Genomic DNA, 16,463 nt, shown 5'->3' with positions numbered 1-16,463 from the left:
GAATCCAGGCCTAATTCAATCATGTGAAAAGTTCATCATACCATCCGGTTCTTCATAATTTACTTTACATTTATCATATATATGCACTGATTACATTTCTTTTCTTTTCCTTTTTCCTTGCAGTTGACCTCCATATATGATGAAGCTCTAACTCCTACATCCATGGAATTCTGTTATTGACTAAATTCATCTACAGAAAACCTAAGTGATGGCAAATGAAAGCTACATTATCATCTGCTTAGGTAATGAATCATCTTCCATCACTGGCGTCATATGTTATAGGAAAAAGGGCCACTCCACAATTAGTGCAGCTCCAGAACATCAATGTGCCTACTATTTTTAAGTTGCCCTCTCCTCTAATACATTTCATAAAATCAAATGTCACTGAGTCATGAGTTCCATAATAGAAAGATCTCAAGCCATAATATTATGAGTTTACCTAATCAAAATTTTTACAAACTTTGTGACTAGGATGATTATGCATGACCAACAGATGAAAAAAAGATCATGCTTATAATATACAGAAGGATACCACAATATAAGGAATGGGATCCTAACTAGTTTAGGTAAAACAAACATGTCTACCGGCATCTGACACATTATGTTAACATAGACCACATCCGCAAGTATCACGATAACAATTACATGTAAGAAAAAGCAAATTTTCAAAATCACCCAATAAGTCTTTGAAGAAAATAAACAATGAGATATTAACATGGAAACTTCATGGAGTGTGAGTTCTCCAGTCACCGACAAATCAATGACCAACTCCTTTGTTGTCAAATCTGAAAAGATTTTATCATTTTTATATCTGCTATGTCCATGCAATAAGTAACATACAGAAAAGATAATTTCTAATATACAAACATGCGACTTAGAAACATGGCTATATGCATTTGAGAAGCTCTAAGTGAAAAAGGACAAGATCATGTATTATAACAGTGACTCCTAGCATAATACACAAAAAAAAGCATCCCATTTTGTAAATAAATATAATAACATATAAAGTTAAAGAGAACAAACATAACTTTCAGCCAAAATTTCCTTCAACCCAAAGATTCATACCAATTATATTTATATGCTGCCGCTAATCTAAATTAATCATTTCACAACAATTTGAGTTTTGAAGTCAAATGCATCCAAGTCAATGCACCATAGAATTGTATAATATACCTTCAGAAGAGAGTATGTACATAATGAGAACATATCATGCAAATTACAGCATAAAGAATTGCATAAGGTGTTCCACTGGTCATTAGGAAAGAATTTATGCTTATATGTAGGTCTGATCAAACTTGCTTTATCATTACATACCTTATTAATACCAAAACAAAGGGAACAGGCTTGCTTCAAAATTTGCTTTATGTAAATTATATACTTACTGCTCTTTTTGGCATGCCACTTCTCTATAGTGTTGAACCAATTCCATTGGAAGCATAGACCCAAAAGGCGCATGAAACCAGCACCTAACACCTCGACAAATGCTGTCAGATATGATCTCTGGGGAGATAAACCAGCAGTAGCGATAGACAACATGATTCCCTCAAAGTTACAGGGGATGATAAATGTTCCAGATTTGATGCCCTTGAGAGCTTTTTCAGCAACATCATCAGGCTTCATTCCACCTGAACTCCCAGCTATCATGTGGGTGAGTTCTGGTCTTCTCTTGTGCTCTGCATCAATAAGAACCTGTTATCATGATGCCGCACGAACCCACCAATATATAAATCAACAAAAAAAGAAAGATCACGCAGATTTTACTGGAGCTGATGTCCTTAGATGCTTTGACTTAAACACAAACACAAATCTTGCAAATACAACAAAAAGGCCGCATTTGATTATTATAAACCTCAGACACGCCTTATCTTCTTTGTAAATTCTTCCTCTTCATGCTAGCTGATGGTTGTTTATATCCTCCCATACAACTTCTATACAAGCCTTTCAGTTGTTTACTTTTTCATCTATGTCTCAGGTAACTTGTAAAAATATCCTCTGAGTTTCTTTTTCTTCCTTTTTCCTGACTAGGTGTAGTATAATTCATAACTCTTCTGGGCTTGGAGATTACAAAGAACTGCAAATTGACCTTAGCACTCATAGATAGCTCCCAGCTTATAAATCTAAATCATATTTTCTATATTTAAAAATGAAGTACAAATTAATGAATTAATTAGGAAAGCCAAAAGAGAACAACTAAGCCAATCACTGATCTATACATCGTACCATGATGTATCTATACAATATAAATCTAACATTAACTGTACAGGAAGAAATGGAAATATTTGCAAGCATGGTTGTATAAGCTGACATTTTGTTATAAAAAAGAGTACCAATAAGAAGTGGGAAGGACCTGATCACTCAAAAGTTTTTCTAAAGAATCAATCTAATAGCGATTAAATATCACCTCCACTCCCCTACCCAACTTCTTCTTCTTCTTTTTCATTTCAATGAATCAGTTTCAGCATATCCTAAGCAGCATTATTTCATCACTAGCCAGATAATAAATATAAAAATAAATCATGTTTTAAATGTTATCACATCCTTTTAAATCCCTATATGTCACCTTAATTAGATTTTTTGCAGAAGACATCAAAGAACATAATATCATATTAAATATGCACATGATATAAGTATTAACATATGGACAGTTTCATTTTTAAAAGAGCCTTCTCATATGAAAAGAAATCAGCATAAAAATGTGATTAGCGTGGGTTCTATAAGGCATTTTTCCTCACCTTCAGCAAATCCTGGGGTTTCTGTGTCAGGAGGAAATATGAGGGACACATGAATATTATCTGCAATAACCTCATGCTGCAACGCCTCCGCCAAACCACGAAGTCCAAATTTGCTTGCTGAGTAAGCTGTGTAACCATAAACACCCACCTGTGAAATTAAAACACCATTCTTCCAAATCAGTCTATTTTTATATAAACCTAGAGGCACAAAAGTACCCAACTAGAAGATAACAAAAGGAAATCCGATATCTTTGGATATTTCTACATATATCTGGAATGACATGCAGGTCAATAGTCCTAATCTCAGAACTTCTGAAACGGCATAACTATAACATAACTCTTATTTCCTTTCATAAGGGTAGCATGAATTTCCCTCATAAACCTCAAATCTTAAAGACAAGATTTTTTAAAAATGCAATTTTGTTTCCTCAACACCACATGGAAGCAAAAACCAAGTCCAGATTGTTGGGGCACAGAGTTGAAGAAGAATATTTGTTTTTTCCTCTTTTGGTTTGCGTATAAAATCGTATTTTATTAGATTTCAATAATTTTGGTAGTTTGTGAGACATTATCAATGTAACAACAAACTCGAAAATTCCATACCACCAAATTTCCATATAATCTGCAAATTTTCAAGAAATCAACCCAGCAAATGAAAAAGATTCAAACTTTCCAAACCCAAAACAGATGGGGGAGGGGGAGGGGGAGGGGGAGGGGGAGGGGGAGAGTGAGTGAGAGAGGGATCGTATATGGTACCTGGCCGGCTTGGGAGGACACGAGGGCGATGGAGGCGGGGAGGCCGGTCTCCCTGGCTCTGGCCTTCATGGCGGGGAGGGCGGCTTTGATGAGGTGGAAGGAGCCCATGAGGTTGACCTCCACCATGAAGCGAACCTCCTCCAGTTCCTGGGTTTCCAGCTCCTGCGGCACGAACACGCCCTGATTGCAGACGAGAACGTCGACGGGGCCGGCCTCCTCTAGGGCCCGAGCTACGGCGGTGGGGTCCCGGACGTCGGCGGCGAGTACGGCAGCGTCGACGCCGGTGGCGAGGCGAATGGTGTCGCGGGCCTCCTCGAGGCGGGCGGGATTGCGGGCGAGGATGGAGACACGGGCGCCCTCCGTGGCGGCGCGGCGGGCGAGTGCGAGGCCGATGCCGCTAGACCCGCCAGTGATGAGAACGTGGCGGCCCTTGATGGGGATCCGGACGCGGCGGGGGCGGACGACGGCGGCCAGGAGGAGGAGGAGGAGGAGGGCAGCGAAGGGGACGACCAGGAGGAAGAGCAGGAAGAGGGAAGCCATGGATGGATTGATCGAAAAAAAAGAAAGAGGGGATTTCCAAACAAACAAACAGGAAATTAATGGCTTTGCCGTTTTGGCTGCCCTGTCACTCTCTAGCAGAGTGTGAGAGAGTCAACGGGGGCGTCGAGGAGGAAGGCATTGGTTTGCAAGATTTTGTTATATTTAACTCAGCATTTTTTTCACTTTTTTTTTTTTGATTAAAGCATTTTTTCACTAATTTAATTGCCGATCCTCGTGAACTCCGCCGACAATTAAAGTACTGCTTTCCTTGCCGGTCCCTGGAGGAAATTCCAACACCGCGTTAAAAAACTAGCCAACCCCAAATACTATAGGTTAAATTAATAAAAAAAATCAAAACAGTAGTTTAAGGTGGATGTTGGTGCAAAAATCTACTTGTGTCAGAGAAACTGGAGTCGAGAAAGTCGCGGTCGCCGTCGGGACCTGTAAGAAAAGTCTAAACCGGAGGTGGGGTTGCTCCGGCAAGACCCTCCGACGCTCAAGTCAGTTCTCTGCCTCAACAAGAATGGAGTGCTCGAACGGAGAATTTAGCAGAGTTTTGAGATGAAAAAATGAGAACTTATAGAATAACGTATCTGGGGTCCCCTTTTATAGGCGGAGGGGGCAGTAGTCTGATAGCGACATCCGTAACCGTCTGGCAGTGAACTGTCCAGGGTCAGGCGGAGTTTGCTGCGAAGAGTAGTGGAGTGGACCCGTGGCTATCACCGGGGTGTGCCACGTGGAGTCAGTTACGGGGAGTGGAGCGACGTTCGCTGTCGTGACTCATCATGGAGTGGTAGGATCGCACAGGATCCGCCGCGGGGAGTGGAGCAGTGTTGTCCGTTACTGTGATCTGCCAGGGAGTAATGGAGCCGCGTAGGGCCCGCCGCAGGGAGTGGAGCAGAATCATGGCCGTTAAAACAGCCTGTCAGGGAGTGATGGAGCTGCGCGGAATCCGCCGCAGGAAGTGGAGCAGGATCGTGGCCGTTATTGTGGCCTGCCAGGGGGCGCAGATCCATCGGCTGAAGTTCGGCAGCGGTCGGAGTCCGGCCCCCGTAGTGGTCCAGGCGGAGTCCTCCTTGCGGTTGGGGTCGTGGGTGGAGCCCGGCTCCCGTAGGAGTCCGGGCGGAGTCTACTTGCGGTCGAAGTTGTTGGCGGAGTCCGGCTCCCGTAGGAGTCCGGACGGAGTCTGTCTGCAACCGCTGGAGTCGAGGGCGAAGCCCGGTTCCCGTAGGAGCCCGGGTGGAATCTTCCTGCAATTAAAGTCAAAGGTGAGGTCTGGCTCCCGTAGGAGTCCGGACGGGGCTTACCAGCAGTTGATGTTGAGGACGGAGCCCGGCTCCCGTAGGAGTCCAGGCGGAGTCTACTTGCGGTTGGAGTTGTCGGCGGAGTCCTGCTCCCGTAGGAGTCCGGACGGAGTCTGTCTGCAGCTGTTGGAGTCGAGGGCGAAGCCCGGCTCCCGTAGGAGTCCGGACGAAGCTTGTCTGCAGCCGTTGGAGTTGAGGATGAAGCCCGGCTCCCGTAGGAGTCCGGGCGGAGTCTTCCTGCAATTAAAGTCAAAGGCGAGGTTCGGCTTCCGTAGGAGTCCAGACGGGGCTTACCAGCAGTTGATGTTGAGGACGGAGCCCGGCTCCCGTAGGAGTCCGGGCGGAGTCTACTTGCGGTTGGAGTTGTCGGCGGAGTCCGGCTCCCGTAGGAGTCCGGACGGAGTCTGTCTGCAGCTGTTGGAGTCGAGGGCGAAGCCCGGCTCCCGTAGGAGTCCGGGCGAAGTCTTCCTGCAGCTGATTCTGCTGAGGACTTCGGCTGTGGGTATTTTATACCCAACACCAGTCCCCCTACTTTCGAGTTCGAATTTCGAATGAAGAAAGTACAGAGAGATGGGCACAGCCGAAACCGTCCCCTCGAATCCTGCGCACTGCCGCTCCCAGATATTTTGGCATTAAATGCGTGCGTGTCGGAGCTCTTTTTCTGGTTAAGGTGACCTGAAGAGTCTTTTCGGAACTCCCACCGAAACGCGATCCCAAGCGTCGCGCTACGGAAATTTGCGAACGGTCAATCCTTGATAGCGGTGAGGGGGACATGCGGAACATGTGGCATGCATCAGCTGGCCTAGGTACACCCGCTGCCATAACTGCGCTAAGATCCACTGGCTATTTAAACCCCCTACTCTTCCTTCAGGGTTTCATTCTGTCGAGAGGACGGCACCTTTCTTTCGTTTGAGAGCCTAGCTACTCAGCTACTTCCCCCGCACCGGTCCTTGCCGTCTTCAGCCCCCCAATTCTTCTCTAAGGGGTTCCCACGCCATGTCCTCTACCCCGGAGGCCATCCTTGAAGGGATGTCTAGGGCTTGGAGGAAGGCGAGGAGGAGAACAGCGGCCGGTGAGGATCCCCGTCGTTTCAAAGGGGGCTCAAGGAAGAATTCCTTCAACAATAGGGGTTTAATAACGGGGGCCGCCGGTAAAGTTATTCTGCCCGAGAACTTCGGAGTAGCAAGGCGGGGTGATACCGGTCAAGAGGGCAGAGCTGTCGTCACAAGCTGTGGCGGGATCCTTGATGCCGTCGGGGCCGAGGGATCAAAAGCGGTCGGCGTCGATGGTGGGGCAGTAAAATTCGCTGCGAGGACGGTGGAAGTAGCGCATGCCGACCTTGCCGGAGCATTTTGGACGGTGGCTGTCACGGAGAATTCGATTATCTCTGGTGCCACTGCTGCACCCCGGGGTGACTCCAGTTCTTCTTGAAACAGGTCTTCACCATCGCTGCCATTGCCCCTACCGCCCCTGGGAATCTATCCCATCCTTTTCCCCCTAAAGTTGGGACTTTGGAGGTGGAGCGAAACAAAGCGGGGTGAAAGCTGATGAGCTCGTCACATGCACTGGGCAACGTGGTTGGGAAGGACAGAAATGGGAAGAGAAATTTGTGGCTTGAGGCGGCCTCCGGTGTATTCTTTCCAAACCGTGTTCGCGAGACTTGCAATGATGTATATATATATTTTTTTTCTCTGGCCCATCGGGTCTGGTAACGTACATCTTGTTAGTTGAAAAATGAAAAGGAGATTTTGTTACCTCGTCCGTATCTTGCATCGAATAGTTGTCTGTCGAACTTCTTTATTCTTCTTTCTTCTCTCTTCCTCCTCTTCTTTTTTCTCTTCTTTTTTTTTTTTTTTTTTTTTACGGCGTCCTAAGGTCATTGGTGGTCCCTTTTATTTATATTGAATTGTCATTTGCCGATCTCCTTTTCAATTTTTACGCCATTCGAAGGTACCCGGTTGCTATTGCACCAACCCATCTTTTCCGTCAATGGCAGCAGGCTCGCCCGGGGCCATTCGGGCTTGAGGTTCTTCTTGGGGCTTGAGTCCGGGGTTCGAGCTTCTGTCACCCTGAGTAAGTTGTCCTATTTCGCGTCGAAAGCTTCCTTGGAAGTCGGGACTCCCATCGAGAGTTTCAATCCTCGCTGCGACAGGGTTTTCTGTACCTCGGGCGTTGTTTGTTTTCCAGTCGTCACTGTTACGATCCATTGCCTTCCTTTTTCGCTTGGAGTTTTTCTCCGCTGAAGCCGAGGTGAAGTTCGGCTCCCGTAGGAGTCCGGGCGGAGTCCTCCTGCGATTAAAGTTAGGTGTGAAGTCCGGCTCCCATAGGGGTCCGGACGGATCTTACTGGCGGTTGAAGTTGGCGACGGAGCCCGGCTCCCGTAGGGATCCGGACGGAGTCCCCCTTGAGGTTGGAGTCGCAGGCGGAGCCCGGCTCCCGTAGGAGTCCGGGCAGAGTCCTCTCGGAGTTGATGTTGCGGGCGGAGCCCGGCTCCCGTAGGAGTCCGGGCGGAGCCTTCCTTGGCATCGTGGACAGAGCCCGGCTCCCGTAGGAGTCAGGACGAAGTCTTCCTGCAATCAAAGTCATAGGCGAAGTCCGACTCTCGTAGGAGTCCGGACAAGGCTTACCAGCAGTTGATATTGCGGACGGAGCCCGGCTCCCATAAGAGTCCGGGCGGAGTTGTCCTGTAGTCGACGTCAGTGACGGAGCCCGGCTCCCGTAGGAGTCCGGGCTGGGTTTACCACCGGTCGAAGTTGCTTAAGCTAGGGCAAGGTTTTCCTCCTGGGGGGCGCATATGGGCATTGCAGGGCCTCTCCCCCCATCCGGTCTAAAAGAACCGGGCCTTTGACTTTGTTCATGTCAGGACGAGGTCCTCCTCCTGTTCCTGACATGGCTGTGGGGGCACATTAGGGCGCTGTAAGGCCTCTCCCCCCATCTGGTCTAAATGAAATCGGGCCTTCGATTTTGCTCAAGTTAGGGCGAGGTTCTCCTCCTGTCCCTAATAGGGCTGTGGGGGCACATATGAGTGTTGTAGGGCCTCTCCCCCCATCCGATCTAAATGGAACCGGACCTTCGACTTTGCTCAAGTTAGGGCGAGGTTCTCCTCCTGTCCCTAACAGGGCAGTGGGGGCACATATGGGCGTTGTAAGGCCTCTCCCCCCATCCGGTCTAAATGAAACCGGGCCTTCGACTTTGCTCAAGTTAGGGCGAGGTTCTCCTCCTGTCCCTAACAGGGCTATGGGGGCACATATGGGCGTTGTAAGGCCTCTCCCCCCATCCGGTCTAAATGGAACCGGACCTTCGATTTTGTCGGGATGACGTTTCCCTTTCGTTTCTGACACAGCTTGTGCGAATTGTTCAAAGACATACAGGTATGCAATTTTCAATTAAAATGAAGTCATTGGTAGTACACCCGCAAGTTTTTCGAGTTCCACGGTCGCGGGAGGTTGGTTCCTCCGAGTTCCTTAAGATAATAAGTTCCGGGCCGGACTACTTCTTTGACTTCATAAGGTCCCTCCCAGTTTGGGGCGAGTTTCCCTCGGTCCTGAGGTTGCGAGACAGCGGCTCGTCGAAGCACTAGGTCTCCTGCTCTAAAGGCTTTGTTCTTAACCCGGACGTTGTAATATCGAGCAACCTTCTGTCTGTAGGCTGCCATCCGAACCTGAGCTATCTCTCGTCTTTCTTCCAGCAGGTCGAGGTTGGCTCTAAGACTTTGTGAATTTTGGTGTTCGTCGAATGCCACGACTCGTGCCGACGGGAGTTTAAGCTCGATCGGGATGACGGCTTCCGTACCGAAGGCTAAAGCAAAGGGGGTCTCCCCCGTAGGTAACCTTTGGGTAGTTCGATACGCCCATAGCACATGATAAAGCTCGTCCGCCCAAGTTTCCTTTGCTTTTTCAAGCCTTGTCTTAATCCCCTGCAAAAGGGTTCTGTTAGTCACCTCAGCTTCGCCGTTCGCTTGGGGATGGGCTACTGATGTGAAGTTGTGGGAGATATTTAGATCTTCACAGAATTCGGCGAATTTTGCTCCCGTGAATTGCCGTCCATTATCAGTGATTAGGGTTCTAGGCAAACCGAACCTGCACACGATCGATTTTCAGACGAAATCTTGCACTTTCGCTTCTGTGATTTTTGCTAGTGGTTCGACTTCAACCCATTTGGTGAAGTAGTCGATCGCTACAAGGAGAAACTTCCTTTGTCCAGACGCCATGGGAAAGGGGCCAAGGATGTCCATCTCCCATTGTGCAAAAGGCCATGGGGCACTCAAGGGCGTGAGCTCGGTGGCTGGCTGTCTCTGGACGTTGGCGTATCTCTGGCATCGATCACACTTTTTGACATATTCAATCGAATCATGATGCATCGTTGGCCAGTAATATCCTTGGCGGAGCAGCTTGTGGGATAAAGATCTAGCCCCCAAGTGGTTTCCACAAACTCCTTCATGCACTTCCCACAAGGCGTAGTCAGCTTCCGAGGGCCGGAGACATTTTAAGAGGGGTAAAGAGTATAATCTCTTGTACAGTTTGCCCTCATAAAGGAGGTATCTCGAGGCTTGATTTCGAAGCTTCCGAGCTTCTTTCGCATCCTGGGGGAGGACTCCATCTCTGAGATAGATTATCAGTGGGTCGATCCAGCTGGGTTCGTGGTCGATCTCCATCACGGACCGCGACTCCTCTGTACTCGGGTGCTTCAGAACTTCAAAGAGAACACCTTTGGGCAATTCGGCCGGAGCCAATGTTGCCAGCTTGGAGAGAAGGTCGGCTCTGGTATTCTCCATCCTTGGAATCTGTCTAATGTTGAAGCTGCCAAAGGCGGGAGTAAGTTCCTTTACCTTCTCAAGGTATTTGGCCATACTGTCTTCCCGCGCTTCATAACTCCCGCTGACTTGTCCCACCACTAGTTGGGAGTCGCTGTGTACCCGAAGTTGACCTATTCCCAGCTCTTTGGCGATCCGTAGTCCTGCGATCAGAGCTTCATATTCCGCTCCATTGTTTGTTGCGGGGAGCTCGAAACGCAGGGTGTACTCCGCGATGACCCCCTCTGGACTGACCAAAATCAGACCTGCGCCTGTGCCCGCCATGTTGGAAGATCCATCCACATAGAGGGTCCAAAAGCGATCGGAGGGATTAGCCTCTTCGTTGGGGGAGTTCGGTTGGGACTTCAGGTCGTCACCTTTGCTTTGTTCAAGTTCAGCCTCCTCTGGGATGGTACACTCTACTATGAAATCTGCCAGTATTTGGGCCTTCACTGCTGGCCTGGATCGATAATTGATGTCGAATTTCGTGAGCTCGACCGTCCATTTCGCCATCCTCCCGGAGGTATCTGCCCGATGCAGGACCGCCTTGATTGGTTGGTCGGTGAGTAGTGTCACGGTGTGCCCTTGAAAGTAGGGTCGGAGCCTCCAAGCTGCAATCAACAAAGCGTAAGTCAATTTTTCTAATTTGGTGTACCTGGTCTCGGCGTCCCTCAGCGCGCGACTAACGTAGTAGACCGGTCGCTGGACTTTCGCTTCTTCTTTGACAAGGATGGCCGCGAGGGCCATGGGAGAGACCGCTAGGTACAAAAATAGTTCCTCCCCAGGTTCAGGCTTTGTCAACAGCGGGGGTGAGCCAAGGTAGCTTCTTAACTCTTCGAACGTCTGTTGGCACTCAGAGGTCCAACAGAAGTTCTTCGGCTGCCTGAGGGTTTGAAAGAAGGGCAAGCACCATTCGGCCGACCTTGCGACGAAGCGATTAAGAGCCGCTATCCTCCTTGTGAGGCGCTGAACCTCTTTGATCGACTTTGGGACGGTCATCTCCTGTATGGCGCGAATTTTCTCTGGATTGGCCTCAATCCCGCGCCCTGATACCATAAAGCCCAAGAACTTTCCTGAGGTTACTCCGAAAGCGCATTTAGTTGGGTTCAGCTTCATTCTATACTTTCGAAGAGCGTCAAAAGTTTCCTCGAGGTCGGCGACATGATTTCTGGAAGACTTGCTTTTTACAAGCATATCGTCCACGTAGACCTCCATATTTCGGCCGATTTGCTCTTTGAAGATTTTGTTCACCAGTCATTGGTAGGTTGCGCCCGCATTCTTGAGGCCGAATGGCATGACCCTGTAACAGTAAAGGCCGCGATTAGTGATGAAAGCTGTCTTTTCTTCATCTTTCGATGCCATTCTAATTTGATTATAGCCAGAGAACGCGTCCATAAAGGTGAGGAGCTCATGGCCTGAGGTCGCGTCCACCAATTGGTCGATTCGGAGAAGGGGGTAGCTGTCCTTTGGACAAGCCTTATTCAGCTTTTTGAAATCTATGCACATCCTCCACTTGCCGTTTGTTTTCTTGACCAAGACAACATTGGAAATCCAATCAGGATAATTGACTTCCTTAATGAATCCGACCTTGAGAAGCTTATCCACTTCCTCGACTATCGCCTTCTGCCTCTCCGGGGCATGACTCCGGATTTTTTTTTTTGTCGGTCGATGCTTTGGATCGACTGCCAGATGATGCTCCATGACTTCCGTGTCAATCCCCGGCATGTCCGCCGGAACCCAAGCGAAAACGTCCGCATTCCTTCGGAGGAAATCAATAAGACGCGTCCGCACCTCCTCCCCCAGGTTGGAGCCAATTAACGCCACATGCTCCGCGTTCCCATCATTCAGGGGGACTGGTACCAAATCTTCGATTGGGCCGCCTCTTTCTTCGGTGAGGTCGTCGCGAGCATCCAATCCATCGACGGGATAGGGGTCAGCCCGATCGCTTCTTTGCAAGGCGATGTTGTAGCAATGTCTGGCCAGGGCTTGGTCTCCCCGGACCTCTCCAATCCCCTGGTTGGTGGGGAACTTCAACTTCAAATGGTAGGTTGAAACGACAGCTCTGAGAGCATTGAGGTCGGGTCGGCCAAGGATTGCATTGTAGGCGGATGGCGCCTTTACCACCAAGAAATTCACCAGAGCCCTGGACTGCTTTGGATACTGACCCGCGGTCACAGTCAAAGCTATCATTCCCTCCGTCGGAACGGCGTCACCGGTAAACCCTATCAAGGGAGAGCAAATCGGTCTCAGATGACCGCCCAGAGCGGACATTCTTGAAAAGGCACTGTAGAACAAGATGTCGGCCGAACTTCCGTTGTCGACAAGAATGCGACGGACGTCGTAATTCGCTATATTCAAGGAAACTACGATCGCGTCGTTATGAGGGAATTGGACTCCCTGGGTATCTTCTTCGGTAAAGGTTATGGGTTCTTCAACTTTTTGCCGCTTGGGGGATGCAGCTGGTACGTTGGTTGCCTCGCGCCGGGATTCCCCCGAGATGGCGTTGATGGAATCCGGCAGAGGCCGGTCATCCGGCCACTCCTTATCGACGACCATAGCCGGAGGTAGTTGTGCAAAGGCCTCGCGAGAAGGCATCAGATGAGGGAATGAGGAGTGGGTGCCGGAAAAGATGGCCGAAAGTGGATCCGTTGAGCGCTCCTTTAAGAACAAGGGTACTGCGAAGACACAGGCCCTTCCTCTAGCGCCAATCCTGTTGGTGCAAAAATCCACTTGCGTCGGAGAAGCTGGAGTCGAGGAAGTCGCGGTCGCCGTCGGGACCTGCAAGGGAAGTCTAAACCGGAGGTGGGGTTGCTCCGGCAAGACCCTCCGATGCTCAAGTCAGTTCTCTGCCTCAACAAGAATGGAGTGCTCGAACGGAGAATTTAGCAGAGTTTTGAGATGAAAAAATGAGAGCTTATAGAATAACGTATCTGGGGTCCCCTTTTATAGGCAGAGGGGGCAGTAGTCTGATAGCAACATCCGTAACCGTCTGGCAGTGAGCTGCCCAGGGTCAGGCGGAGTTTGCTGCGAAGAGTAGTGGAGTGGACCCGTGGCTATCATCGGGGTGTGCCACGTGGAGTCAGTTACGAGGAGTGGAGCGACGTTCGCTGTCGTGACTCGTCATGGAGTGGTGGGATCGCACAGGATCCACCGCGGGGAGTGGAGCAGTGTTGTCCGTTACTATGATCTGCCAGGGAGTAATAGAGCCGCGTAGGGCCCGCCGCAGGGAGTGGAGCAGGATCATGGCCGTTAAAACAGCCTGTCAGGGAGTGATGGAGCTGTGCGGAATCCGCCGCAGAAAGTGGAGCAGGATCGTGGCCGTTATTGTGGCCTGCCAGGGGGCGCAGATCCATCGGCTGAAGTTCGGCAGTGGTCGGAGTCCGGCCCCCGTAGTGGTCCAGGCGGAGTCCTCCTTGCGGTTGGGGTCGTGGATGGAGCCCGGCTCCCGTAGGAGTCCGGGCGGAGTCTACTTGCGGTCGAAGTTGTTGGCGGAGTCCGGCTCCCGTAGGAGTCCGGACGGAGTCTGTCTGCAGCCGCTGGAGTCGAGGGCGAAGCCCGGTTCCCGTAGGAGCCCGGGCGGAATCTTCCTGCAATTAAAGTCAAAGGCGAGGTCCGGCTCCCGTAGGAGTCCGGACGGGACTTACCAGCAGTTGATGTTGAGGACGGAGCCTGGCTCCCGTAGGAGTCCGGGCGGAGTCTACTTGCGGTTGGAGTTGTCGGCGGAGTCCGGCTCCCGTAGGAGTCCGGACGGAGTCTGTCTGCAGCTGTTGGAGTCGAGGGCGAACCCGGCTCCCGTAGGAGTCTGGGCTCCGGCTCCCGTAGGAGTCCGGACGAAGCTTGTCTGCAGCCGTTGGAGTTGAGGATGAAGCCCGGCTCCCGTAGGAGTCCGGGCGGAGTCTTCCTGCAATTAAAGTCAAAGGCGAGGTCCGGCTCCCGTAGGAGTCCGGACGGGGCTTACCAGCAGTTGATGTTGAGGACGGAGCCCGGCTCCCGTAGGAGTCCGGGCGGAGTCTACTTGCGGTTGGAGTTGTCGGCGGAGTCCGACTTTCGTAGGAGTCCGGACGGAGTCTGTCTGCAGCTGTTGGAGTCGAGGGCAAAGCCCGGCTCCCGTAGGAGTCCGGGCGAAGTCTTCCTGCAGCTGATTTTGCTGAGGACTTCGGCTGTGGGTATTTTATATCCAACAGTGGACAAATAAGTAAGTACATCAAGATGATTGTAGTTGCTGTTATATTTTTTCCATTGACTTATATTACTACAGCATTTAGCAACTCCAATCATGGAGCAATATGCATGACGACGAATGAAAAAAATACGAGAAGGACACGATACACTAACTTAGGGATAGATTTGGTCCAACTAAAAATTATATCAAAATATTTTATTTTCTAAAACCCTAACCACTCCTTTCAAAACTTACCCATAATGGTCACAAATATTTTAAATATATCCTTGATGACCTCATCAGAAAAAAAATAATAATAAGTCATCCGTCAACAGCAACGATAGCTGGTGCAGTTGAGGTCATATTTCAATGAAAAAAAAAATATCCGAAACAAAAAAATTATAAAGTGAAGAAGAAACTCCCTTTCTTGAAATTTGATTCAATAATCATAAAATTAATTATATTTTGATTATAATTTGGTCAAAAAACTTTATTCATAGAGTAAAAATCTTAATCTAATAGCAAAAAAATTTTAAAATAAAATAAAAAAAATTAACATAAAGATTGAAACTCCCAATTCGATTAGGATTCTTTCAAATTTTCGTTAACTCATCAAATAATAAAATTAGACTCTGAAATTTAGAGTAACGGTGAAGCACCAATCTTTTAGAGCACAAAATTTTTTTTTCGAATCAGAGTCATGATAATGATTCTGGCATTAGATGAGAAAGTTATGATCATTTTAGCTCAGCAATATCAAAATTGATAAAATCATATGATTTTTTCAGATCTGATCCATCGAATTAAGATATTAATTAGCTAAGAGTAGCTAAGATGGAAAAGAGGATTAGACGGCCTTGCATGCCAATTCGAGCCATCCTGCACACTCGGCATGGCAGGATAGTATATACGCGAATTAGATGGAGGGTTATTTAGCTCCGTTGGTGGGGGTTTCTGCTATCAAGACATCAGGCTCTATATCTCCAACTTGAATTATGGTGTATCCACAAGAACATCAAAGAACTCTTTTTGGTAGTTGGTGATCTCAAACGTTACTCGACCCATTATAATAGGAGTGGAAGATCAATGGAATTAATTGGAGTTGTTTTTACAAGATTGGTGGATGCTAGCTATTATAAAGAGATCAACAATGTGCAACTTAATGGGAAGCCAATAAAAATTAAGATTGTAGGAACAAATATTGAGACACATGCATATACTGTTGATTTCAAACAAGGCTTTTGGAAGTCTTAATGGCATCCCCAAAAGTACACTTGGGAGGGGTGGCTCCATAGAATGGTCGAGGTGGTGATGGCTATAGATGCACAAGAGGCTACGAACAAGGTAGAGGTCGTTGTAGTTAGATTACTGCTGCAGATCTTGATAGACTTGAAGAAATACCATACCGAAGCAATACAGCAATGCAAATCAACCAGCAGCTTGTGCCTCGGTGCTTTGTGTGTTTCCTCCCCTTTCTTAATTCTGGTCAAAATTAGCAAAGTTTCATAGTCTAATGACTTTAGCGACTTTGTGGAGGGATGATGGCTCTTTGGTATCATTATGGGTAGGGAGAAATATTTTTGTACACCATCTGTAGTGTAGAAAATTTGACGTAGAATGTACCATCTCATCTGATTGGACTACGTAGCCATCATTTTCTAACGTGCATTTAATGTCCATAATTTTATTTTTTTTTTGAAATTTTGAATAATAAAAATATTTTTTTTTTGAAAAAATTATGACATACTGTATCAATTTATAATATCCTACATTAAAAATATAATTTTTAATATAAAATATCATAATTTTTTTATTAGATATCATAATTTTAATTGAAATATTTTTATTATTTAATAATTTTATAAATTTTTTAATAATGAAAATATTTTTTTTAATGATATTTTGTAAAAAATTATGATGTTATATACAGAAAATCATAATTTCAATACAGAACGTTATAATTTTAATATAAAATATTATAATTTTTTTTAAAAAATATTTTTATTATTTAAAATTTTAAATAAAAAATTATAATTATAATTATTAAATATATATTAAAAAATAAAAATTATGTATCTCAAAGGGATAGAGCAGTGCGCTCCCCATCGGATTTTCTGCGCCGCAGACGGTGTACAAAGAATTTCGCTACTGGTACGTCATGTGGAGGCTTTAACTAT

The 16,463-nt window shown here is 47.5% G+C and overlaps 1 protein-coding gene and 1 pseudogene across 1 annotated transcript; one reads left to right on the top strand and one right to left on the bottom strand.

Moving 5' to 3' along the window:
• Nucleotides 1-1,382: 1,382 nt before the first annotated feature.
• On the bottom strand, nucleotides 1,383-4,166 carry LOC105059284 (3-dehydrosphinganine reductase TSC10A; the record flags this gene model as incomplete). Its single annotated transcript, XM_073250203.1, is given in 3 exon segments — nucleotides 1,383-1,673; nucleotides 2,733-2,880; nucleotides 3,489-4,166. Coding segments are annotated over 3 exon segments (979 nt in total), but the record flags the coding sequence as incomplete, so codon positions are not given.
• Nucleotides 4,167-6,879: 2,713 nt separating this feature from the next.
• LOC105059302 (THO complex subunit 4A-like) lies at nucleotides 6,880-15,795 on the top strand (annotated as a pseudogene).
• The last annotated feature ends 668 nt before the right edge of the window (nucleotides 15,796-16,463 follow it).

This window comes from Elaeis guineensis, chromosome 16 (genome assembly GCF_000442705.2).
Source record: "Elaeis guineensis isolate ETL-2024a chromosome 16, EG11, whole genome shotgun sequence".
In the NCBI taxonomy this organism is placed as follows: Eukaryota; Viridiplantae; Streptophyta; class Magnoliopsida; order Arecales; family Arecaceae; genus Elaeis; species Elaeis guineensis.
Note: the sequence above shows the minus strand (reverse complement) of the source record. Positions and strands in the feature narration are given on the sequence as shown.